Source organism: Leuresthes tenuis, unplaced genomic scaffold (genome assembly GCF_036924035.1).
Source record: "Leuresthes tenuis unplaced genomic scaffold, fLeuTen1.0.hap1 SCAF_16, whole genome shotgun sequence".
Lineage (NCBI taxonomy): Eukaryota > Metazoa > Chordata > Actinopteri > Atheriniformes > Atherinopsidae > Leuresthes > Leuresthes tenuis.
Window position 1 is genome coordinate 6,296,128 of NW_027325370.1, and position 27,128 is coordinate 6,323,255.

At 38.0% G+C, this 27,128-nt stretch overlaps 2 protein-coding genes across 4 annotated transcripts; one reads left to right on the top strand and one right to left on the bottom strand.

Moving 5' to 3' along the window:
- Positions 1–16,191: 16,191 nt before the first annotated feature.
- etv7 (ETS variant transcription factor 7) lies at positions 16,192–20,260 on the bottom strand. 3 transcript variants are annotated; one of them, XM_072366351.1, is made up of 9 exons: positions 19,953–20,260; positions 19,582–19,729; positions 19,293–19,457; positions 19,017–19,193; positions 17,921–18,049; positions 17,666–17,800; positions 17,056–17,198; positions 16,843–16,943; positions 16,192–16,747 (listed from the first exon to the last, which is right to left on the bottom strand). In XM_072366351.1, the coding sequence occupies exons 1-9, from the start codon at positions 19,983–19,985 to the stop codon at positions 16,561–16,563; spliced, it is 1,218 nt and encodes a 405-aa protein (XP_072222452.1). In that variant the 5' UTR covers positions 19,986–20,260; the 3' UTR covers positions 16,192–16,560. The 3 variants fall into 3 exon arrangements, with proteins under 3 accessions (XP_072222452.1, XP_072222453.1, XP_072222454.1); XM_072366352.1 differs by having other exon boundaries at positions 17,666–17,797; positions 19,953–20,259; XM_072366353.1 differs by having other exon boundaries at positions 19,089–19,193; positions 19,953–20,257.
- LOC140271232 (uncharacterized) lies at positions 20,234–26,916 on the top strand. The gene is made up of 10 exons (XM_072366354.1): positions 20,234–20,581; positions 21,222–21,478; positions 21,812–21,992; positions 22,093–22,285; positions 23,859–23,968; positions 25,537–25,606; positions 25,709–25,814; positions 25,949–26,047; positions 26,317–26,400; positions 26,676–26,916. Exons 2-10 carry the CDS (start codon positions 21,224–21,226, stop codon positions 26,790–26,792), a joined length of 1,215 nt encoding a protein of 404 aa, XP_072222455.1. The 5' UTR covers positions 20,234–20,581; positions 21,222–21,223; the 3' UTR covers positions 26,793–26,916.
- Positions 26,917–27,128: the final 212 nt, after the last annotated feature.

Below are 27,128 nucleotides of genomic sequence, written 5' to 3' on the forward strand. Positions count from 1 at the left end.
CTTTAACTGAAACCACTGGCTGTTTTTCAGACTCTGCAGACATTGTGTTGTGCCTTTGAAGTCATCGTAGCTGGTTACTCACCTCTCTGGAGCCACAGTATTATATCGAGTCTACATGCTGTTTATTTAACTGTGATCTTGATGTTTATTTGTGATCTCTTTCCTCTGAGGCACAATTCATGTAATCATGTGCTACTCATAGTATACAAACTCAAACTTTATTGTCAAAGCAATTCTAAGCAACACCTACCGTCTGCTAAATACATAAACATAAACCTAAACCTACATCAATGGTTTTAACTTTTGACTTTGGTCAGCGTTTGTTGATAATAGTAATAGGCAAGGCATTCGTATTTTTATCAGCGTACACACATTTCTTAAGAAAGATGTATTCAATATAGTGATGAAAATTTAATAATTTGGTGACTTTTCCAAATAGATTGTGTTTGTCCATAATTGTAACTTGAATTAAATTTCTGTGTAAACACTGAATATTCTGAATGTCTCTCCAACATTTTATTACAACTATGACTATGTGAATGTTGATGACAATCAATGTGCAATACTGACTGTTAGGATTTTTATACAGGAAGATGTTTTGGATGTGGTCAGTCCCTCTGTAAAGTTGCTGTTCAATTGTAAAAGGTCCAGGAGTAGACAGCAGGTTTATCACATCAACAAGACCATTACACTGTAATTCTATGTATGATCACGTTTCAGTATATATTTTACTGCAATACATTTTGGGATTTTGATCCGTGTCCTTTCATGTGTTAATTGTTCTTTTGTGGCAGTGGGAAGGTGTGTGCATATGTACTGATGTGTGTGTTTGTGAGTGACACAGAGATCGAAGGAGTTAACATTCTTGAATTCCATTGGTCATCCCCTTCAGGTAAGAAAATCCCCCATTACTTTCATTAACGTGTCTCTGCTTTCACTGCAGTATTAGTGCCATGGACACAAAGATAGAGGTCACATGAAGCATGTGTGGTACCCTATCACTGAAAGTCTTCCAGACACCAAAAGGATGCCAGTCTCTGGTTAACACGGAGCAGTATGCTATCTATTAATGCTCATTAACTCGCTAACCTGATACCCTTCTGTCATCTAAACACAATGCAGCTGGGAGGTTTTCAGGTGCTTTTCTCTATTTTGTTATGTGTCAAACTAATCTTAAAATGGACGTAATTTATTTTTCTCATAATTCTAACCTTGATACTCCAGAATAAAAATAAAATAAACGGCTGGTAGTGTGTTGTATAAAGTTACCAGAAATAAAAGACTGAAATATCATATTCACACTATATATAAGTATTCAAACCCTGCACTTCTTCTAAAGAATTATCCTACAAGTACAAGACACAATTTCTTTGTAAATTCCTCCTATTTTTCTCATCACAAATGTTTACCCTCAACCTTAGGGTCAATATACAGCTATTTTCAGGTCTCTGTCAATAAGGAAAAAGAATTTCTTGCATTTAAAAACTTCTTGCTGAAGTATCCTGACTAAGATAAACATTAGCTCATTAATAATTAGATGTGGGACAAACAAAGCGTAAACATGTCCATGTGCACAAAAAAAGTTTTAATTAAAAAATTACTTTTAAAAAGCTACAATGAGAATCAAATGTAGGTTGAGTCATTTTTATGGCGATAATTTTAGACATGTCAAAATCACAGTTAAGAGTCATGAAACATCAAAATAATGAATCTCACTTACTGTCAGTATATGAGGTAGTTCTGAGAGACACTGATTTCAGACATAATGGTGTGTATGTCTTTGTTTCATCAGAAGATCAAAACCAAGCATTAGATTCTCAGATTTTCAGATCTTTACACCAACTAGTGACACCATGTTAACAACCACTGAGGGAAAATCTAATTAGCAATGCAGATTAAAACATACTCACAGGCAACTTTGAATTTTATGTAATGTTGTATAATTATGCAGGGTTTAGAACAATCACATACAAAATGTTTGCAACATGTTAGACTGAATGCTGCTGAACTGAACAGATGAGTGTCGTCCAACAATTTAATTTATTTTCCATTTGCTGAAGTAACAGATTGTATTTTCTCCAAGAAAATCTCTTAACAGGACCTCTAACTGAAATGAGGCATTACCAAAATTATGACACAGAAATGAGGAACAATCAAGAACAATGACAGAAAAAGAGCAGCAAATGAAAGGAGAGAAAGGGGAGGCAAATGACACTTGGGAAGAAACAGTAGCCAGGAGTTCACACTCTAGCTGGTTCATGGTAATGAAATGTCAGCCATGGAGATACATTACAAGGAGGTGCAGAAATAGGTTACAAGTGAAACAGATCTATGGCACAGATCAATGGTGCTTGAGAGTCTGTGGACCCTTTAGAATTTTTTGTATTTCTGCATCAATATGAAGATTTTCATACAGGTCTTCAAAGTAAATACATAGAACTTGGCTGTTTAATTCTGAAAGCAAGTTATACAATGGGACATATTTTAATAGGGTAAAAGTGTGTAACCCTCTGCTTTCAGTATCTGCTTTATCCTGCTTTTTCAGCAATATCTGCAACTAAATATTTCAGCGTCATATTTATATGATGCATCAAGTGGCAACATTTATGTTTAAACTGTATGTTGTCCCTTTTAAATACAGAAAAAAAAATACATATTGCATGGTTCATCATATCTTGACCAACAATTAAAGCCCCAAATCTGAAGAAGTTGGGATGGAGAATGCAAGTTAAGAATAAAACAAGCACCAAACAAAGTATTTGTTTCTCACATTTAGTGGTTCTTCATTTCATTGCAAACATTATGAGCCCACTTTCCTGTTTTGTCCCATCAACCTTATTTTATTGTTAATAAGCATCCATCGTTGCGTAATACTGCATGCCTAGCACATTCTGGAGAAAGGGATGGGAGCAATTTAGGACTGTGAATAAGGTTATATAAAAAGATTTTATTTCTAACAGGTGAAATCGATTACCTTCATACAAAAGTAGCATCCATAAAAAGCTGAGTCTTTGAGGAGAAAAGATGTGAGAAGGATCTCGAGTTAAGCATCCTGCCTCTCAGTCAGTCAAAACACATCATCATTTCTGCACACAATGCTACATTTTATCCTCAAGCATTGTTTTGAGGTTGGAATCAAAATTGTTTTGCATTCTGCTTTGGATCCTGTTGACGTGCAGCCAAAAATGCAGACTGCTACCCACGGACCGTATTTAATTCTTCCCACCACAACTTCACAGATCAAGACAAGACTTGTCTCCAAGTTAGGATCTATGTCTTTGAAGATGGTTCAAGTTGCTAAACCTGCAATTAGAGCTTTGTTTTTACTTCAAGCACAGTTGAGCCCTATCAATTACATTGATTCAAAATTGAATTGGAAAAGGACAAATTGAAAAGCACATACATACTTATCCAAAATACCAAATCCAAATATGAGACTTTAAATGCGGAGGGCGGGTATAGAAGCTCTCAGTATTAATCCTGCAATGTGTGCATGGGAGAGGATGTTTTTGTGTCTGTCTTAAACACATCCAGTCGATCCAACAACATCCTGCACAAGGTTTGTTAGGTTACAACTGAATTCCAGCACGGTTACCATATACCTCATCAAAGTTGTAGTTGGTAATATAATCCAAGGGCTTACCCAAAGTCAGTGATACTTACTCTCCATATTTGTAGACGGTACAATGCAGTATATTATTTCTGAAGAAACAAATATATACATACATATAAACAAATATACATAAAAACATTTTCATTTATCTGAAAACTGAATGCTGTGAATTATAAAGCTCTTTTCATGATTACTCAAGGTTCCACAATGTATAAATAATATTTTAATATCAGTTTATAGTTTTGATTTAATTAGATTTTAGCTTGTTTGTTTAGAGTAACCACATACAGACACTACTATGGCATGTAATGTACGCACTGCACATTCCCAGAATGTGGCATTAACACAGTGAGATTGGCATGGGGATTTTTTTGGTCAGATACTGGTGCAGTTGTGTTACGAGCTAACGTACACGTGCTGCTTTTTTTTGTCCTCTTTATGGATAAAAACTTCACACACTCAACTCACTATTTAAAGTCAGTCTCCAGGCAAACAGGAACATTATCTGTTTGACCCTTTCACATATTCACATATAGCATAAATGCATTTTTAAAGCATAGTGGACCTATATGCCATAGTTTTATATATTACCTACCCATGTTATCCCATTACGTCTTTACTGAACATCTTGTGATCAAAGAGTAAAAAGAAAACAGCAACACTGACAAAAATCTACTGGTGTGAGAGTTTGAATGAGCTGTAACTGCAGAGCGGGAGCTCCCTGTCAAGTGCTTAAAGATACATGAGACTGCTCCATCATTAACAAGATGCGTTGATGGAAAGTTCCACAACTGACTGAGATATGAGGAGCGAGGGAGATTACAAAGAAGAAGGGAGGCTACAAGAAGTCTAGTTTGGAGAGATACTCTGTGTGACGCAGAGGAAAGAAACAGCTACTTTCATTTTCAAGCTGGGGCATTCCCTTAAGTGTCATGCTCAAGTTTCTGTGTTTCTGTGTTCATTTAAAATTAAATATGTCTAGTGGAAACAGATCATTATCATAGACTGTATACATATATATATATATGTATATACATACAGTTCAGGAAACATCCTGACAAGTTTTAATGAAGAGTGTGGGAAACACTTCCTTTCTTTGCACATTCATCATTACAATTTGTGTGTGTGTTTCCATGACAACAGATTTTCTTAATCTTCTTAACTGCTTTTATTGTAATTTCTTTCACAAGTTTGGTCCCTGTGACTGCCAAGTGTTATCACAAAGTACGAGAGGCAATACCTGCAACACTTTGAAGCAGATACATTCATTTGAAAGTCATTACATTACTCATGATAACTTTTATCAAAACATTTTTCAATAATTTTTTTTATTTCTATTTATTCATGCAAATCTCTAAAAAGAGAGAGCATCAATCTGAAAAGTTACGCAGTCAGAACTAGAGCAATGAAAGTAAAACTGCAAATGAAAAAGCAGCACTTGCCAAGAGTCCATAAGGTCATCTGAGGCTGACAAACAGGCTGTGATTGAAATGTGTGGGTGTGAAGCAGGAAGTTGTGAAAAAAATAAAATACAATCACTCTCAATGAACTTCTTAGTCAGGGCAAATAAGGTTAAAAGAAAAACAAGTGGTGATACAATCGTCTCAACTGTTCACTAGAAGAGTTTTCTACCTTATCTACCGGTCATAAGAGGAAAATATGGGAGTGGGGATTTGAAAAAACTAAATTTTGTAATGTCTGTGGTTAAACCCTCCTCCACTGAGACCAATTCAGAACAAAACCATGTTTCAATGCAGCTGGTCATGAGCTACACAGAAGCAATTACCTCTTGCTCTTGTTATTCAGATTTTAGTAATAGGTTGTGGATTGGTTGCGTCAGGAAGGGGAACCGGCATAAAACGTGCCAAGATCGAAGAAAAAGGACTAGGTTGTGGATTGTTTTCTCTGACTTGTTGTCTTCTATGTGTCAATGACAAATGTCTTTTCTCTTTTTTTTTGCAATTAACAGATATGACTGGAAAATGTGTTACCAAAATTGTTTCATATACAAAAAGAAAAATACAGTTGTTTTAAATAAAGTTTTCTGCAAATTTACTGAAAGTGAAGATTAGATTTAAAACATGTGAAGACAAAACACGCATAAAAAGATGACACAATGAAGAAAACTGGAGTCCAGATGCTTGGCATTGTCACCACAAGACACTTTCTTTCAGCCTGGATTCTGAATTTAGAAGACACCAGGAGTTGCAGAAAAAAAGACATCATCATCATCAAAAAGAAAACATTTAAATAAACTACCAGCGTATCGCCAAAATCCATCTGAGAGTCTGACAGATCACAGACAGACACGCACACACAAGCTGACTCTCATTAAAACATGTAAGCACTCCTTAGTGAAACCTGACAACATCTGCTTATATTTGTTGATCAGGTGAACTGAATGAATCTAAACTGTCCTTTCCTGATGCAACAGATTATCCATTATCAAGGCTAATGAGTGATACTCACTTTTGAAATTTATAGAGCAAATCATATATATATATATATATATATATATATATATATATATAGGAAATAGATGCAGCAAGACATCTGAAATAAGTTGGGACAGGTGCAACAAATGACTAAAAAGAAACAGCTGGAGGAACATGTTGCAGTTAGTTGGCAAGAGGTCAGTGACATATTGAGTATAAAAAGAGGATCTTAGAGAAGAAAGTGAATCTTTCTCATTTCTGATCTAAAATTATTGAGAAATTTTTATTTTTTTTAGTGATGACTTTGGATATTCCATAATGTACAGCACATGATACCATTAAAATATTCTGAGAATCTGGAGACATTTATAAATGACACAGATGAAAATCAGTTATGGAAGCCTTTCATCTTCTGGCCCTCAGGCTGCACTGCATGGACACAAGAACGCTTCCAGAAATGATTGTCAGTGAACACAGTTCACTGTGTCATCCACAAATGTAGGTCAAAGCTCTGTCATGAAAAGAAGGATAGGGATGTGTTAGTGCCTATGGAACTGGCAACCTGCATATCAAAAGGCAACGTTAATGTTGAAAGGTATATACAGGTTTCAGAGGAAGATATAATTCCATTCAGACATCTTTTTCACGAAAGGTCTTTCATATCTCAACAAGACATCATCTACCTGCAAACGGCACCAATTACAACAACGGGGCTTGGTATGTGTTATAAAATAGAAGAGTCTTGGAGAATTGGGGTGGGAGGTCTCAGAGACATCCATTTAGTCCTGTGTTTCGCAATTCCGGTCCTCATGACCCATTGCCCTGCATGTTTTCGATGGTTCCCTCCTCCATCACGCCTGATTCAAATGATCATCTCGTCATCAAGTTCTGCAGTGACCTGATAAGGAGCCATTCATCGAGAAACACTGATTTAGTCATAGCTCTTTCGTAAAAGTTTTTCCATCTGTCCGTTATGAAAGTGTTGTGAATGGTCTGCAGTCATATAAAGCTTTTATCCAGAGGGATGTTAGTACCATCAGTTAAAAGAAACAGTCAGTCATTAGTCCTGCTACTAAAAAACACATTTTTCACAATGAATTCATTCCCAGTCAGACACAGACACAAACTATACAAAATATTAGGTTAAGAAGATGAGAACAAGTTACATGAATAACTACATGTTTTAATTATACCTACAACTCTGTGTGTCTCTCTGTCTTTGCAAAGCCAGCTGGTGGATCAGTGGCTGAACAGCAGCAGATGTGTGTGTTATCCGTATGATCACCAACACTTATATAAGAGGATCTCTCAGCAGGTAACAGGCCATCTGTACAAGAGAGGACATGGAGCACACTGATCGAAATCATCCGCCCTAGCTCTGTGTCAGCCCATGCCGTTAAGAAATGAGTGTGAAAGGTGGACCAGCTGAACAAATGAGAATGTGGTGTAGTTCTTAGGTAAAGACTGGCGGAGAACAGCCATATCTCCACTTGTTTTATGCATTTTTCTCAGCACTTTTCTGTCAGCTCAGGGCTGACTTGGTTGACTGTGGTTGAAGAAAAAAAATGCCTTTCTGCCCAAACAGCTGGAAAATATGCAGAAAGCTTATACTGCATATGTAAGCTAAACTTACAACTCCTAAAAATAATTTGGCAAAACAGTAACTTGTCTTATCCTGAGATAAATGGATTGTTAATGATTGTTTCAGCATGCATTATTTTATATTTCATTGACCACAAAGTAAAGTGAAGTACTATTAATACTATGAATAAAGACAGGAGGTAGAGTTGTCATCCAGGCACATCATTCAGTTTACTTCATCGACTACACTCAATCTACATTACTCTGAGTCATTTCTGTATATGTTTATTTGACATTTGCTTTCCAGGCTGACTTTGTCTGAAAGATCTATAAAATCCCACTTACTCTGCTGTAGTCTTGTGATAAATTTGTCATCTTGTTGATTGATTACGAAACTGTCGTAAAAAAAGTCCAATGCTTTCTATCCAGAGATCAATTCCTCTATTGCAAAAGGAAAATAACAAAGTTAACAGTTAAATTTTATTTCCATGCAAGCACACAGTGCTCTTTTTAAGCAAAGATCTTTTCCTATAGAGGCCATCACAGCCCAAAAGTCAGTACGTTTTTTTGGCTGCTCATGTAATACTAGATCATGAGGGTTTTTATGCGTTATTAAAGTGAAAAGAGTTTTATTTTGTCTTGTACAGAGTAGTTTATTGCCAGGGTCGCATGCTGTATATGTAACTTAGTATGGAATATAGCAGCTCCATCTACAGCAGCTAGAACAGTGAGATGTTGTTCACATACTGATTATAATCTATTTATATTAAATAGAAAATCCCATCATGGTTCTAAAACTTTTCACTTTAAAATCAATACTACAACCCCAAATCAGAAAAGTTGCAATTGTATGGAAAATACAAACGAGGAAGAAAAACTGCTGTTATTCTTATAGTATATCTATCATTTCCTTTTAGACAGTATGAACTTAAGATATTTCACATTTTATGATATTAATACGGCATTCATTTGATAGTTAAACTACATTTCTTATTCCATTTCAGAGCTGAAACACATTCCAATCACTTTCTAATGTTGCAGTTTCTTCTCACAACATTTGAAAGGCATTCTGGCACTGATGATAACATCCATCCGTTTTTCATACCCGCTTAATCCAGTTCAGGGTTGCGGGGGGCTTGTGGCTAGCCCAGCTGACGTTGGGCGAGAGGCAAGAGGATACCAAGCGATCAAGTGTTTCAGTTGAAACACATCTTCTGGTGTGCAACAGTACCAGGTTGTTGTATTCTTTTCAAAATGTTTCATCCTTTCCTTAAGCGAGACAGGTTAGGACTGCAGGCAGGCCAGTCCAGCTCCTGCACCCTCATCTTCCTCAGCCATGCATTTGTAATATGTGCAGAATGTGGTTTTGCATTGTCTCATTGAAAATTGCGTGATTGTCTCTTGGAAATAAGTCATCATGATGGCAGCGTATATTGCTCTAAAACCCCAGGATACTTTACAGCACAGAAATGTGAATGAGGTTTGCCAAGAGCACTGATGGACTTGAGCCCAGACCGTGACAAAGCCTGGCTTTTGGACTTGAGGTTGATGAAAGAGTGGATGTTTTCTTTCATCTTTTGTGTAGACCAAACAGCATGACTTTCTTCCAAGAGAGATGGGGAATTCTGATTGGTCTGACTGCAATGCACATTTCCACTGTGTGATAGCTCATCCCAGATGCTTCCAGAGAAGTCAACACTACATCTTAAAGAAAAGGTTCACATGAGGTTTCTTTTGTACAGTATAGTTTTTAGTGACTTTTGTAAATGTAACTCTGTATTGGAGCGCTTGACAACAAATCTCTTCACCAGGTGGTTATATCAGTCGTTGATTAATCACAGGAAACAGAGATCGCAGGTTTCCAGTTTAAACTCATGCCCATGCTAAAATGATCCAGATTCCCAGAACTGTTAAATTATATTATGCAGTTTAGTGAGAGCAATAAGAAAACCCCTTCCAATCGTTCTTAAAGGAACCTTGTTTGTGTAACAAACAACTAACGATGACCACAATATAGGCCTCATAAAGACAGAAACCTCTTCTATAAGACTACATGGCTTGCAGGCTTCAGACAGTCATTGCCTGTAAATGATTGTTAAGAAAGCAGGACAAATGCCCATTTTATGGGTCACTGTACAACTTAATAAGCTGAGCGGATGCCCAGTGCAGTCAGGAGATCCTTGTCATAACCAGCCCAGTTTCAAGTCCTAGCTCTTGGCCCTTCGTTGCATGTTACCATCCCTTTCTATCTCCTCTTTCCTTTCTCCTGACCATAAAAAAAGGATATTCAATGATCGAGAAAATTTAAAATAATAAAAAAGGCATATATGGTTATTTTAATCTAATAATATTTGTAGATTTCCATTCATTCAGGACATGGTACCCCTCAGTGCTTGAACAAAGAAAACATTTTGTTTAGTTAAAAAAGTCCCCAGTTAATATTCAAATATCAAATAGATGTATTTCCCCAACCCTCTTCCCACTGTAAATGTGAATGTCCTAAACTCTACATCTTAAACTTATAAGTAAAGAGCTTAATTTTCAGACCACCTGTCCTCTCTATCCAGAATAATACATAATACAATATATATAAAGTTCCCTCTCTTTTAAGGAAGGGTAAACCGCTTAGTTGAAGGTATTTTCACAGACTGTAAGATGTAAGATGTATGTATCAGACATTGTAGGTTGAAAGTTAACAGCTGTCAACAGAAACACTTTAAAACAACAGAAGTCCAAAGTACAAATTAGAGCAACACATTTTATTTACTTGCAGTCACATATAGGTTTCCAACATAACTTTTACTTTGAATATATTACAATGGACACAGAGGTTTTTGCTCTTATAACATCATCACATGTCATAGGATCCACACATACAACTGAACACAAACTGAAACAGCAATTATTGTCCAAATTCCTGCCTTTTCCTGCAGTTGCTTTCAAGAAGCAAACAAGGTCATAGAGAAGGCCCCTGAGCCTCAGCCCTGAGCCCTAAGTATACACTTAGAAAAACTAATATTTCTTCCTCGTTCTTATGAACTCTGTAAAATTTTGATTAAAAGAATTGCTGGAACAAGTCTATGGTAGGGACATGACAGAAACGCTTATAAAGAAACTTTTTCAATAAACTAAAACATCAAGATTTTTGAGTGATGTAAATGTAGACTCAAAAAGACCTTAAGACAAAGCTTTCTAATAAACTATAGAAAGAGCACAGTCTTTACATTTCTGCTTGGTAAGCTCTTTATACACACTGTCACTTCGTGTTCTTGTAATCCCAAGATAGAGGGATTCGTCATTTTTGCACCTGATATATTTTAAATGACAACTAAACCCATTGGAAAGGTGCCTCCCCTCTTGCAAAGCCTCTTACTTTGTTTGAACCTTCAGCCACTGCAACAGCAGGTCGATGAACATAACCCTAAAACAGAATGATGGTTTAAGACCAGTCAAGTTCAGTCAGAGTAAGTGAGATAATACCAGATAACATGAATATGAAGGTTGAGATAAGTGGTGAAAATATTGATCCTGAAGCATCAAACTGATTTTGTGTCATTACACTTAAGGAATATTTTACCTGTCTTTCACATTCTTCTTGATGGTACAGAGGATTATGTTAAGAAAGAATGAGCCACAATGTCTGAGGCTATGCCAAGTCCAAAAAATAATCTCAAGCATCTCTCTGAACAGCAAGTCCAGTCTGGAGGAAACAGAGAAAAGGTCATTTTTTTACAGCTGACTGACATCAGTGTGCAATAGAACTACCAATAGAACTTCTATACATATAGGGACTTTTTTTTCTAATTAATACCTAAACTCAGCAGTTTAGATATGATATCTGAAGAAATATTTGAGTCAGAGCTTAGGTCTTTTCAAGGTGCCATGATCTTATGTGCAGTGGCGACTTTTTGAAGGGCAGGGGCGGAAAGAAGAAAAGCCAAAGAGGGAAAAAGAAGAGGATTTCTGTGTTGTTCATAGGTCTTTTTTGTCATGATCCGTGTTGTTTTGATGTCTTTTGGTGTTTGTTTTTTCCATTCTGTTCCTTGTTAGGATTCTGTTGCTTCCTCACTTGTTTCCTCAGTCTCTCTGCAGTATAGTCATCAGTTCCACTCCCCTCACCTGTGTTCACTTATCCTCAGCTGCATTCATTCACCAATCATCCTTTGGTGAGTTATTTAAACTCCCGGTTTCCTTCAGTCCTTTCCAGGGCACATATAGCACGTCCTCACCACTGCAGAGGGCAGTTTAGCACATGTTTTGGCTCCAAGAGAGGGCACTTTAGCATGCGTTTTTCAACAATTGGGCCACAAGCGGGTCACTCTTCAATCTTTGCCAGATCCTCACCATTTCTCTCTCTCATGCTGCTCCTAGTTTCTTGTTTCTATTTTGGGCAGTCTGTCCATACTAGTTATTCAGCATTTGGATTTTGTTTTCCATGTTTTAGCTTTATGTATTTCTGGCTTAGTTTAAAATAAATAGTCCTCCTGGTGACTGCACCTGGGTCCTCCGTCCTCACCATCACCCACACATGGCATTTTTTTCCAACATAGAACTCAAAAGGATGACAACACCTCAGCAATTTGTTTTGTTATTTGGTCGTTTTTCTATGATAAGGTAATACAGTCTTTTATAATCTTAATAAATGTACAATTGTAAGAGTTGTAATTATGTTATAACCAAGAGAAAGAAAAAAAGGATACTTGTGTCTTCTTTTTCATCTCTGTTTGGTGAACAGAATAACATTCAAAGCACATAAACATGGTATATTGATCTGTGTGTTAGGTTCAGTGGAACTGTTTTCACCTGAGGGGGGCATAAATCATCATCAAGAAAGACAGAAGCATGTTGTTCAAGATGCTTGTAGGCGGTCCAAACACATTCGGATCAGTCCTCGCATTGCCCAGAGGAACTGAAATACAAACGGTAGAGTTAATCAACACAAAGGCTCAGTTTCAAAGCCAAAATGTTTTCAGCCTTAATACTAAATTAAAAAGACATCAAATTCACCAGACCCAAAATGAAAAGGAAAAAATAGAAATATAATTTGTTGTCCAGTCTTCTTCTCTACAGACATATTGCTCAGTTAAGCACTAATCTAAAATTTAAGCCATCTTTACGTATTTCTGTAACTGAAACCATGAAAAATAGCATTCCTTTATTCTTCAGCTGACTGCAGTTTAAGATAAGATCTTGACCAGATCATTCTGTTAGTGGTCAAACTCTAGTCTGTCTCAGCTCTGCTTTTTTTATTTAACACATTCATTTCAACAGGCCCATTTGAATAATTTAGACTATTTCAAGACATTCTGTCCGTTTGTGTAGAGAAAGAAAAGCATTTTTTTGTTGCAGCTTCCAGGAGGAAAGACAACTGCAATGTTCAGCACATTTCATCACTAACATCCTCAGTGCTCATATCTTTAAACTGTATTCATCAATATTCTATGGCCTGCATGGTGGAACAGTGGTTAGCACTGCCACATCACATCAAAATGGTTCTGGGTTTAAACTTTCCGGTCAGCAGGGGCCTTTCTGTGCAGAGTTTGTAAGTTCTCCCTGTTGCCTCTGCAACATCAGCGACAATAAGATCAATGCTGTTTCTGCAAAACGGAAGCCGCTGATGCTTATTGCTTAACATTTGTTTTTTGTGTGTTTGAGTGAATGACCATACCATTTTTTACCATGTCAAACTGGAGTAGAGAATCTCTGGTGGGCTCTGACTCAGTGAGAGTGGTCTCCTTTTCCACCTCTTCCACTTCTGTCATCTCCAGAGGCCTCAATGCTTTAGTTAGGACACACTTTAGTGAACTTTGGGACAATTTGTGAGATGCCACAGATGGGACAAGATCTGCACAGAGGAAAAAGACACGGGGGATAGATTTATGTTAGATTAAGTGTGCACACGAATAAAATTAAGAGTCTTTATTTCACCAGATGACTCACCGTTTTTTCTAAGGAAATTAATACCATCTTTGTAGCCAGTGTGGAAGGCTTGTTCTACAGTCTACAGAAAGCAACAACAGCACAGAGTGTAAGACTTCATAATGCTTTATCAACAACTTGCAGAGACTCCTCCTATAAAGACTATATTAGTGTCAATTGCTGAGGAAAATTTTACTATAACGAAAGAAAGAAAGACCTGATCAGGTTACAACAGTCAAGTTTTGCATACAGTGAGATACAACAGGTGCTTCACCTCCAAAGCCACAGGGTAAAGACCATTGAGGATCCTGAAGCTGTTGGCCAGGTTGAACTTGAGTGTGACCCCACCCACAAGCATTTCGATCATGCAAGGTGGGTCAGCAGGGCAAATGTCTGCATCTCCTGAGAATGGGCATATCGTCAGTGTACGACTGGATGCGTCAGGCAGCATTGGCTGTATCCCAGTCAAACCGCCATCTATGTAATGCTTACAAAAAAGATTAAAAACATAGCTGAACTACCCCATCAAGATGCCTGGGGAGAATTTGTCGAAAAAGTCTGCAAATAGCTACTTACTACTCCCTTGAAGGTTGGAGGATGAAAACCGCTGTGTCCAGGCACAAAGCAGCTACACAGCAGGGCCTGTGGACAACAGACAACCATTGTAAGACTGCTCAAAAGCACATTTCTTAGTATTGGGAGCCTTGTAGATAAACCAGTAATTGTGTGGAGTTGTGTGTGTGTTCCTTAAGCGAGAGTACAAAAATCACGTTAAACATTCTCTGCTACAAGAAAACGGCCTGCATTGACAAACTAAAAGTTTGTATCATCATGATTTATTCAAACAAAAAAGTATTATAAGTATTATTTTCACCACTGACTGCTTGATAGCTTGGTTTGGTAACAGAGACCTGGCACAAGAAAATGCTCTAAACAGTCAGGAAAATAGTTGCCAATGTCAGTTGATGATTGAATACATTTACTAATAACAGCTGGATAGTTTAACCAATAATAACCTAAAACATTTTTTTTAGTAACCAGTAACTAAAGATACCACCACTGACCAGTAGTGTAAACTCACCTGTATTACATCTTCTCTGGATTGGAATTCAGACATAATTAAATGCTTCCCATCAGTCAGGCGGGTCAAAGCAACACCAAGACGACCACTGGCCAGATGGTGTGCATCAGATGGAAGATATTTGTGTAGAATGCACTTTAACCAGTGGAAAACATTAGTTGATGGGTTAAATGGTCCAAGTGTAAAATCCATCACTTGTTTGGTAAAAAGAAGTATCTCGTCCCGAAGGGTAACTGTAAAATAGGAGGACTTTGAGTTATTTTCAAATACAACTGAAGTGAATGTATAACAAACAATACATGGTCACTTACTTAGGTTAAGTTCACAGACCACAGCAGCTGCTATCAGAGATCCAGCAGACGAACCGAGGATGCAGGGGGCTGAGCGCAGTATCCAGGGTGTATAATTCAGAAAGCAGAGGGCAACTCCTAACTGGTAGGTGGCCAGGAATCCAGATCCAGAGAAAGAGATGTCTCGAGGAACTTCATGGTAGGGACATTTGGGGACACTGGGGGCCATTTCCTGAATTGTTTCAGTGATTTGTTTTCAATTGGAAAAAAACATTAGAACTGTGGCAAAAACTTCAGCTCAATAAGCCAACTTATGTTAGGCAAATATGAGCTATTCAATAAGAAGTGCATGAGGGTTGCCTTGCCAGTGCGTTTAAATACAGCGCAATTAGACACATCTTATTTGCCATGCCCATGTGATATGGCAGTCTCAATGGCTTTTTGTCTTTCTCACAAGGTCCTTTAAGTTCTTCAGTTTGTTACGTAGTAAAATACAAAAAGTGTAAAAATTAGAATTAAATTATATGTACTATCTTTTTCTAATAAAGATGAAATATGATATTGGAAAATACCAATTTTTTTTCTGTCTTTCTCAAAAAATATGCTATTTCTGTTCTTAAATTGATATATATTCCAGTGTATAATATTATTTGTAGACAATCAATAAGATTTTGAACCAAGAAAGCAAACAGTCAACAGTTGACCCACAGCACCCCCTACTGGTATAACTTTGACACTTCATTAAGCAAGAGTGCCGTGAATGTGTGGGCTGCATTGATCTGTTTTTATTGCAGTTTTGTGCAGAAATGGTGTCTTTAAATTTGTTTTCAACAAATCAGCATTACACTATATGTTGTATATAATCTGAATATCTGCAAGCAAAGATTACAATAATGTATGATCAAAATGTGATACATTGTTTCTGTTGACATGTTTATTTGTTGATTGAATTTATTGAAGCACTCAGATTGATAACTTTCACTGCATTGTACCTTTTAGATTGCCTGATTTGTCTTTTTTTATAGTACTGTTGATCTTTTTTTTTAAAAACTTTAAGTATAAAACCCTTTGAATCACCAGTTGTTGTTTTTTTAAATGTGCTCTATGAACAATTTGTTTTGCCTTGTTAATGTAAAAGAATGCCAAATCGGAAACTTGGTTTCTATGCTATATGAAAAATATTTATTCCACAAAGCAGAAAAAGAAATCTCACCTTTTTCTGTAAAAAACAGCATTCAAACAAACGCAAATGTTTTAGTGAAAACAGTTACCATTGCTTCATTTGTCTGACAACTATATGAATGAAAGTGGAACAATCGGCGTCATTTCCACCACGTACCTGCAAGACTTGTTTATTTCAAGAAAAATAATGTATTGTAATATACAAGCAATGTTAAAGTAGGTTTGATAATCACTGGCTGAGTATTGATTTTATTTTCCGTCACAGTTTTTGTTGTCCCTTAATGTTTTAGTGTTCATCCAGATCACATTTATACAGCAAATTAAAAAAAGAATAAAAAAATAAAGCAATCACACAGCAAACATGGTTTAAAACTATAAAGCTCAAACTGTGAGATAAATACTCTACAATCGCAATTTGTTTTTCTTTTGAAATTTGTTCTGTTGTATCCAGTTTTTTTTCTATCTGACTGGGGCACCAGTTGAAGGAGGCTGTGGAGAAACCTCAGGTGAAACCTCAAAATGATCCTCACTGAACTCCTGTGCAGGACTGCTGTCAGGAAAGTCCCCATCTGGAAGTGGACTGTGCTCAGGGGACCCAGCAGCCTCCACCTGCTGTTTCCGGATGTCTTGTGGGAGTTTCAAAAACCTGAAAAGAGCCAGAAGAGAGGAAGTCACAATAATGTTGTTTGCTTTTATGAGGACAAGAGAAAAAGTGAATGACAAATTGAAAGGGACGGAGACCTGAAAAGTAGCTTTTGTCCTCGCTCTTTTTTGATGATGTTGAGCTTGTAGTAGTGCCGCAAAGCACGGGACATCTTCTCATAGGTCATATTGTCTCGGTTCTGTAAAAAGGAATTACAAACCATCAGGACCAGCCATTCACTAAGCTCTTACGCCTGCCTTGCTTTTGCTGAATCGCTCACTTCACTTCAACACACAGTCCAGGGCACTTACTTTGTGGTTTCCCCAGAGACGTGCCAGCCCGTTGGGATCGACCACCCTGAATACCAGGCTGTCTGGGTCTTCCCACCGAATGTAGTCTTGGTATCGGTCATCACACAGCAACTGATAAACATAGTCCCAGAGCAGCCTGCACTCTGGCATTAATTAAAACAGCATTAACATACATTTTGTTTTTCGACAGTATATATTATCATCAGATATCGCAATTTATGACTTTTTAAAGAACCTCTGATACAAAGAACTAATCTTTTACAAGTTAAACTCTGTCTCATATCTAAAGATCTATCCACTACAGAGGATCTTTAAAGCAATATATTGGATATTACAAGAAAATACAATAACTCTATGACAAGTATCCTTTGCTTACGGACTATCTGCAAATTAGATATATTTGTAGTTTGCTTGACAGCTGAATTAGTAAAACAGCTAAATGTGAACTATGTAACGAAAGCCAAGGAGATGGAGGTATTCCTCTTTAGTATATGTTTTTGTTTTTTACAAATATTATTTTAAAAGTTTATATCCATTTTATAGCCTATCTGTGTGCTTTTTCTGCGATTAAACGCACTGAGTAACTCTTACCAAATGAATAGAAAAATACCTGGGATGCGACCGTTGGCTTTGTGTAACAGACTTCTCGGTTTCTCTCGACTTGACAGGTTGAGAGGCTCCTGGATGACGCTCTCAGTGGGAGGAACAGGCTGGACTTGGTTGCGGGGCGGCGTAGAGACAGCTGCTGATCAATCAAAGAGAAGGCAACAAAAATGAGATCCACCAACTTCTTAATCACTGTGATATATCAGAAATGCAGAGCAGAGCTTTTCTGTATTTCTGTTCATTTTCCTTTTGTACCCACTTGTATGAGTGAGTGGAGTAAGGTAAGCGTGAAAGACGGAGCGATCTCTTAGAATTGACATGGGCTTGTGTTGACTGCTCACAGCGGTTACAACAGCTGCAGACACTGAGGTGATAACAGCGGGGGAAACTGCGGGACAGAAAAATGAGGAAATCTGAAATGCTAAACTGAAAGTAAAAGCAATTTTAAAGCAACTTTATTATTTTTTTTTTTTTAAGACTAAAGTAATGTTTAAGATGAAGAGGCCTTTTTATGTATTGCAGACAAGCTACTGTACAAAGTCAACATGGACTCTGGCATTGTAAGATCATCGGCGCTGGTGGCCACAACCCTCTGGCACACATCCTACTTCCTATCACGGAAAGCACTGTTTTTATGGTAGACATGATTGAGGCACTGGTGTGGTTGTAGCGTGCTCATACAGTTTTTTTAGTTCTGACACTTTAATCACTGCTTTATAGGCATGTGCTGGGCTTTTTGCTTCAACACATTTATCTAATGCTGGGAATTGTGATGAATGTACATCTTACAAAGCAAAGCACATTAAAATGATCCATTGCAATACTCTAAACCATCAAAAATAATAGAATAGGGACAGACAGACAGCTATACATTGGTCAGGCTTGGCAAAATTTGGGGGGGGGGGAGCAATGGATGTCCTCAAAAAAGCTGTATAAAATGAAGTAAGAAAGCATGATCTCAGCCTCGGTGTGTCTACACAGGTTGTGCAGGAATTATTTGCTCCCATATTCTAACTAGAATAAACAGGTTTGATTTGATATGCAACAATCATTGTATACCAATAGCACTGATGTGTACGATGTTGCACAACCCCTGCATACAGTATATAATGATCTGCTTGTATATGTATGTAGTTTCTTTCTAGCCTGTTATATTTGTAGGTACAGGTCCAAAGTTAAAGTTGTTTCCTGCAGTAAGTTGAACTGTTTTGAGAGCTCATCAGCTGTGCTCCTATCTCAGTGCTATAACAGGATCTTGAAGAACACTTTTATTGAATTGAAATACTGACAGTTTTTTGTCAACATTTTAAAATGTTGAAACTCATAATCAAAACCAAAACTTATTGTTCACTGACCTGGCGAGTCACTGACTGTCAAAGACTGTTGCTCTCTGACAGTGTGAGAGGGCACCCGGCAGCTGACCTCACCGTGAATTTGCCCAGTTGCCACAGAAGGAGACCCATTAGACGGCTCACAGACAACGCTCCGCCTTTGTTGCTTCACACACTGAAGGATCTCATATAGAACATCCCCTGTAGAAAAGCCAGGAGCGCTCATGTAAACATAAGTAAAACAACGTCAGCATCTCCCCCCCACACACCACACACACACACACACACACTACTTTCTACCTGAGCTCGGGCAGCGGCGTCTGAAGTCTTCTTTAGTAAGAAGGCACAAGGCTCTGCCGTTCATCTCAAAACGTCCCTTCTCTGGTCGCCTCAGTGAGTATTCCTTCTGAGCCCAATAGAGCCAGTGGGCAACATCCTCCTTATCCCAAAGAGATGGGTTTATCCCTAGAAAAGACAATTTAAAATCAAACAACACGGATAGCATATAGTTTCACAAGGTGTCAAATCTCCATGGTTGTATTTTACTTGCTGTGGTATAAAAGGTCAAACTCTGGGGAATCTGACTCACTCAGTCGTCCTGGTAGATGCCAAAGATCCTCTTGAGTGGTAGGAGTGACCAAAGGAACTTGGTTAGGGGGTGAATGATGGACACTGGGAGGAGGGTTGACCTGACTTCCACGCATCACGGCTGAAGGGCTATTTTCTCTGTGTTCTATCTTCAAAACATCCGAACAAATAGATGCGCACACGAATTCGAATTACTATTGGCACTAAAACAGAAAGTCAAAGCAAAGGCAAGTTCTGTGCAAAAAACAGAAGTTGCTCATTGCTCAAAATTTAAAGCCTCTCCATTTGAAAACGGAATCGGGTTTTCTGCTTTGAATTTGACTAGAATAAACACATTACCCAATCTTATTTGTCTCTGTGAGTTTAACTTACCTTGATCAAAGGTGACGGGGAAATGCTCGCCATGGAAAGACCACTTTTCAGTTCGATTACACAAAAAACAGAATGATTTCCTTGTAAGCAAACCTACACTTCGCACTGATAAAGAAACAAACTCAAGGGTGCATCTCCATGAACTCCATTTTAAATGAAAATTACAAGTGTTATATTTTCACAATCGACCCTTCCGGGAAATGAAAACGAAAGAAACATTATCTTCGCAGGGGGTGTGTGCATACGGGCTCATTGGAGGAAGCAGGGGCAGAGGGCATTTCCAAAACGTTTGACAGCATTTGATATGACGATTCCACAAGAGAACAAATGATAGAAGCGCTCGATATAATTAGCCTTGTTATAAACCAAGGATGTGGGGTGATAGTAACGGTGATTTTCACGCTTTTCGTGAAGTACACAAGTGAAGATCCAAAGTGGGAAGGAATCGGAAGATCAAGAAGCGAGTGATTAATCCCGTGAGAGTGAGAACAACAGAGCGATACCACAGTCAAGAGAAGCGCGTGCGCTGATTAAGTACACCCAGGAGCTCCTCCTCCGAGCAGGAAGTGACAACTAGAGCAACCACTTCAGACGGGAGCAGAACGAGGGTTTCACTACTTAAAAAGCAGGTATGTTGTTAGTCCAACAAACCAGAAAGAAGAGGAACAAAAGTGTGCAAAAGAGCAGCAGCTGCACCGGTGAGAAATGGAAGTTCAGTGCAACGTCTTCCTAATGTGTTAAAACACACTCTAACACAGCTGGGGAAAAAAAAACTTCCAGGAGAGAAAGGTTATTGTTGAATAGTTTATAGCAATATCGAATAGGCCTACTTCTCTTTAATACCAGAATAGGTCAACCTCTCAATCACCCCAATGCCAAGAAACAAAGTGTAGGTAGTTCTAGTGGTTTTTCCACATTTTAAAACCTACATGTAAAGGAATTGTTGTCATATTTTATGTATGTATTCATTAATATTTGCCTCATCCTTTTGCACTGATTACTGTTCTGATAGTAGGGTTTAAACCGATTTTACACTGCAAAGGAAATGCCTAAAAGCTGCAGCTTTTAAGTTTTTAAGTTTCATTACCACTGGATTTTATTATATCAAAACCAGATCAAGTTTAAGCATTAAACTAACGAGTGCGTTGTTATTTTTTAGCTAAACCTTTTGTATTAGTAGCAACTCTTGCCAACAATTGAGTGCAGTTACTTAGTTTTTATCCAACTGCATGAAAATCCCTGCTTATCTTTTGTCTCTTAATTCTTCAGCAATGTGGGCTGAAAAACTGGGGAAACAGTTGGGTAACCCCACACGATCAGTGGCGGGATGGTTGGTCAGCAAGCTGCTTACAGTTCGGAATAAGGTCCTTGAGGAGAACGCCGTGCAGCTTTGTGGGATCCGGCCAGGAGACACGGTGCTGGAGCTTGGTCACGGCCCAGGTCTAGGTTTGCTGTCAGCAGCTAAACTGCTTACTGAACCTACAGGTCACCTCATAGGAGTGGATTACTCAGAGTACATGCATCAGGTGAAGTTACAAATACTTACTGAGTGGAATAAAATACTCAAATCCATTTTTAATGACACTTGTTGGTGTTTTGTTTCCAATTGTTACAATCAAAAAGTGTCTAAACAACAAAAATCCTCACAGCAGAGGGATGTTTTTTTGTGAAAATCTTTGCAAGCCAAGCTAAACAAGCTGCATACTGTAATAATTTCTGTAAGGAATACTTATTTGAACAAAACAGAGAAAAGTCATGGCAAAAAACCTGAGAAATCTATAGTCTGGAACAATTTTTTGTAAGGAGAGGACATAACTCACTTTGGAACAATATAGATTATTTATTTACCGCTCTGACAGATGGCAAAGGAACGAATGAGGGAACTTATTGTGAGTGGCAAAGTCACCCTACACCACTGTGATGTAGCTGCAATGCCTCTGGCAGACAGCACTGTGGATAAAGTCTTTCACTGTAACTGCTACTACTTCTGGCCTGACCTCAGGAAGGGGGCCACAGAAATACACCGTGTAATGAAACCAGGTAATGTTATAACAGTAGAACAGAGTTCGTCCTCAAGATACATTTGTTATTACCATTAAAACCGTTTTTTTGATTTTTAAATATTGGTTATTCTATTCAGGAGGCCTGATGGTGACCACACTAAGGCATTACCATTTGGCTACCATGGCAGCAAAACGAGTGATGCCAGGGGAGAACTGGCGCCCAGAGGCCTATATGGAAGCTCTGGGCGCCAGTGGCTTTACTGATGTCAGGATGGAAGACAAACAGCACAAAGACATAACTTTTCAGGCCATCTATGCCACTGCTTTAAAGTGAGATGTGTGTATTCCACCCAGCTTCTGTTTTGTCTGATTGCACCAGTTATTCATGGTGTGCCTTTTCAAGGTGTGTAAACTGATGGAATAAATCGATAATACATTAATGGAGTCTTATCATTTTCACGTATTTTCCTGGTATTTGAGGATCGCTCAACTGCGCCACACCATATCATGTAAACATTTATTTAAAAAATTCCTTGGCGCAGAGAGAGAATGACTCAACATCAGACATACACAATATTGTATTCTCATATGGTTGAAATTTAATTTCAAGAGGGATTTTTTAGATATTAATGTCACAATGTTGTTAATATATTCAAAGTCAATACATTCCTAAACGCTTGTGTCTAAAAATGTAATTTATCTTGGTTGTGATTACATTTTTAAGAACAGAATGATAGGTTTTCATATCATGATGCTGCTCAGTGACCATAAATGTATTATTTGTGATTGGCTAAAGCTTGGTTGAATGTAAGCTTAGGCTTATCAAGGTAAATGTAACCCAAATGCATGAAAAAAACACCAACTTACTTAAAGAAAAAAATTAAACAATTCTATCCAAATAAAAATGTGATGTAATGGTCTATATTAACTGTATAATCTTATAGTTTATGCCGTAGGCTACATAAGATAGAAAACTAATAAGTTCAAAATTAAATTGAAAATAAGTAAAAGGAAATCTATTGGTTTATCGTTCTGGACATACAATAAATACATTTAGCTGCGCTTAAGGCTGCATCCATGTAGGCTGGTTTAAAAAGGTAAAATAAAGGTTAAATAAATTATATTTAAATCAGCTTTATACAGCAACTCAAGTGAGAATTCCTTTTAAAAATTGGTGGGCTGAGTCTGGAATTTAATTAATTAATATTGAAGAGGAGAGAAAACCAGCGCAAGGTTGTGCGTGGTCCATTACACCTCATACAATATTTTCAGTAAACACGGTGGTTAAGGCAGAACGTAGTTTAAAAAGAGAAAGAAAGCTTAAAAAAGTACTTTTAAAGTATTACTTTGAGTCAATTCCCCGAGTACTGTGATTGAATACAATACTAGAATTTGAACGGCAGATGGTGATCGTGCACCGTTTGAGATCGTCTTCTTTAAAAGAGTAGAAGAAGAAGAAGCGCGGGTGGCGTTGATTACGTAGGAAGAGGGAAATCCAAAACTGAGAGGGACTTCTGTTCGCGGAAAAACGCTCGAAGTTGAATACACGACCGGGAATTTAACGTGGACAGCAGGTGAAACAACAAAAGCGAATTAGATGCATTATCGAGTAAAAAAATACTGCATGTAATTGGTTTGCGTGTTAATATCGTCGGTTTGTGAGAACGAGACAACTGACAATAAACAGAGTACCTGATGTAAATTTAGACCACAGCAAACAAAAAGGTCATTGCTAAAAAAAAACAAAAAACAAAATATAGTGCATTGACCATCCGTTTCTATCCGTAAGGAATTCCAAAGCAGCTCAGGTGTGGAGTCAGTTGGGTTTTACTTGTATGACATTAACCACTGCTTAGAGTGTTCAGCGTAATTCACCTAATTTTCTTTATTCTCCACCGTAAAGAATGCAGAAGGCTTCCCGTTTAAAGCGTGAACTTAAGATGCTGAGCACCGAGCCAGCTCCCGGGATAACATGTTGGCAGACTGAGGAACGGATCGATGAGCTCCGTGCACGTAAGTGTCACGTCAATGGGTCCGGAGGGGAAGTGGCTCAAAATACACAAGTTCTTTTGTACTGTATGCAAACTCGATAACAGAAAGGACCTCACAGTTAGTGGTGGATGTCAATATTAAAGGCAACTCGGATAGCTATCTTTACATTTGCAAAACAGAAATATGGAAATTTAGGCAACACTTAAGTGCCAAAATGGGGAAAAAGTATAAAATCCTCGCTTCCTTGCTTTGGTCACCTCTGGGCTAATAGGCCCTGTGCAGACAGGTAAAGTAGAACCCAGTAGCTGAGATCTAAAGTTCTCTTGTGGGAAGGGACAGCCATAGGTGCAGCACTTCACCAGCCAGGCCTTTATGGTCCAATAAAAGCAACCATAAAATAAATGTGCATGACAGATGCACATAATAGAGCTGCAAAGGGCTAATGTGTGGGTGCTTCTGCATGCTCGTCGTTACCAACGACCTAACGGATTTAAGGCAGAGAGAATTGTGCCTCCGGTAGGTAAGTTGTTAAAGGGATCTTGCAAGTTATTGATGTGGCAAACGTTCAAGTAAAGATAAGCATGTACACTCAAGTACCATTTCAAGGTATTTGAAATTTGAGTATTTCGATTTTATGTTTTAACTACAGAGAGCAGCGTGTAGTTGGGCTCACTTTTAACATGTTTGAGGTGTGAATAGCTTTAGAATACATTTCTTTGTTTCCTCCTCTAACCTTCTTGTGTAGTCTCAATCAAAGAATAAAATGATCCAGTATCATTAAAAATGAGGAAATTGAGATAAAGTCTGAAATCTCAAAACGGATTTGCAAATGAGAACTGTTTTTTCTTTTTTCCCCACTCTGTTCATCATTCAGTAATGCTGTGGATGTGTGTTGTTGTCTCCGAGTGTGAAACTGTACAAGAAATAGATTTTTTTTTATCAACTTCACTGCCAGTGTTTATACCAGCCGTTTACCAGCTAATTCATCAGTATTAATGATCTAATGCGAACGGTAATATGTCAGTCAGATGTACCACACCAGTACTTAACAGTACTTAACTAACAGTAATAACACCAACGGTACACTTGTACTTCTGTTTTCATTGGATTTTCAGAAGTATTTCTTTGAATTGTTGTACTTATGTCTGCTTGGATCATTCTTCCTCTGCTGATATTGTCTCACAAAAGAAGCGTGTACATGAAACCTAAACATAAGAAACGAATATCCACCCGACAAACGCATATTCAAATGGTTGAGCGTTGGCGTCCCATTTTGGGGTAGTTTGCCGTGGAAGAAAATGGATTGAATCCGTTTTAAGGTGAGTGTAAAACGATGCGTGTAATACATGAAAGAGTGCTGTGAGCAATCTGTTGACTGTCTCAAGTGGGGATTACTAACAAAATGACATTTAATATAATTTAGAATTCAAGCTGTAACTGTGTAAACATCATTATCACTTACACCATTTACATTCTGATACAGCTATGGGATTAATTTAGTTTCCTACTGATTGAGATTGGATTTGAATTAATCAGAGGCTTCTGAAGTGATAAAAATCCTTCTTACACTGGTTCCCTTTCCCCGGCAGAAATAGTGGGTGGAACAGGAACCCCCTATGAGGGTGGAGTCTTTTCGCTGGAAGTGAAGATCCCAGACAGGTGCCATTTCTTTAAGATTCAACATTGATAGAAATCCATTCGATGGTTTACCAATTACAAGCATTTACTTTACCCGTGTTGACCTGCTTTTACCTTTCTTAGGTACCCATTTGAACCTCCAAAAATGCGATTCTTGACCCCAATCTACCACCCAAATATTGACAACTCAGGACGCATCTGTCACGATGCTCTCAAACTCCCACCAAAGGTTGTAAGAGATCTCAACCACAAAAGGCTCTTTATGTTTCCACCAAATGACCTGTTTTTTATGTCTGTGCTCTCAGACATGATGACATACCCTTGTTATACGTCATTTTTTTTCTGTCGTTTATTTTCACTCAGGGAGCTTGGAGGCCATCTCTGAACATCTCCACAGTCCTCACCTCCATTCAGCTGCTCATGGCTGAACCCAATCCTGATGACCCGCTTATGGCTGATATAGTGAGTCGCATGTAATCTTATATAGACCAGACATACTATCTGTTTGAGTAGCTTCACTTAAATACATCATCACACTGCGGTGGTTAATTTTTTCCTCAAGAATCATTGAATGGATGTGTGACTATAGAGCGTTATGTATTGGAAAATAACTAAAAACATTTTCTTCCTGCCTTTTATTTGAAGTTCAGTCTTTCAACCTTTGTAATGGTGTAAATCCAACCTTCATGCATTGAGTAAACGTTTTGTTTTTCTTCTTTTTTCTTATGCAGTCATCAGAGTTCAAATACAACAAACAGCTGTTCCTGGAAAAAGCCAAGAAGTGTACACAGGAACATGCAGTTCAGAGGAATACTGTAAGTCGCCTGGTCTGAGCAGTTCACTGCTGCTCTTGATGGGAACACTTTTTCTTTTTAGGCTTTCTTAATCATTCTCTCTCATCATGCATTCATTAGATAATGACATGATTTTAATCGCTCCACTGCACTGTATTTTCTGTCGTGGTGCGAGTTAGGTGTAGTGGCTCATTTTACCCACAAGGCTGTGCTGTGCTCCCTCGATAGAACATGAGTCAAGTCTTTCAGAAGGTAGCACTGAGGCTGCCTCTAACAGTTTTTATGTATTTGTTCAGGGAGTAGTGGAGGACAACAAAGAAAACACTCTGGAGCAAAAAGAACCATCCCGAAAGAGGGAGGCGCGCAGTGTCCACCAAGAGACAGAAGAGCCAGCAAAGAGAACTTGTGTTTAGTTTGCAACTCATTTGTTAGCGGTATCTCATCTCGCTAACCTCCATGCCTTCCACACCTGTCAGTTTTTAGAGAATAATTTAACTTTTTTTTTGTGCTATTTTCATTTTCATTATCTCCATTCATTTATAAGAAAATGGTTAATAAGTATTCTGTGTATGTATAGTGATATTAAAGATTCTAAATGTATTGCACTGAAGGTCTTGACTTCTTGTGTGTTGTTGGATTTGTTTTTCATTAGCAGCATAAGCAAAGAGCTCGATCTGTGTACAGTATGAAGACAATGATTTTATTCAAACATACGTTTACCAATCGTATACAAAGTATTTACAACCTAA

Bases quoted from the DNA above. Each gene is read 5' to 3' on its own strand.
- etv7 (XM_072366351.1), bottom strand. From the start codon at position 19,985: ATGGCGAGCATTTCCCCGTCACCTTTGATCAAG. The intron at 19,730-19,952 runs GTAAGTTAAACT...GATGTTTTGAAG, and splicing joins CCCCGTCACCTTTGATCAAG to ATAGAACACAGAGAAAATAG. The intron at 17,801-17,920 runs GTGGGTACAAAA...TTGATTGATCAG, and splicing joins TACTCCACTCACTCATACAA to CAGCTGTCTCTACGCCGCCC.
- LOC140271232 (XM_072366354.1), top strand. From the start codon at position 21,224: ATGTGGGCTGAAAAACTGGGGAAACAGTTGGGTAACCCCACACGATCA. The intron at 25,607-25,708 runs GTGCCATTTCTT...TACCTTTCTTAG, and splicing joins GAAGTGAAGATCCCAGACAG to GTACCCATTTGAACCTCCAA. The intron at 26,401-26,675 runs GTAAGTCGCCTG...GTATTTGTTCAG, and splicing joins ATGCAGTTCAGAGGAATACT to GGAGTAGTGGAGGACAACAA.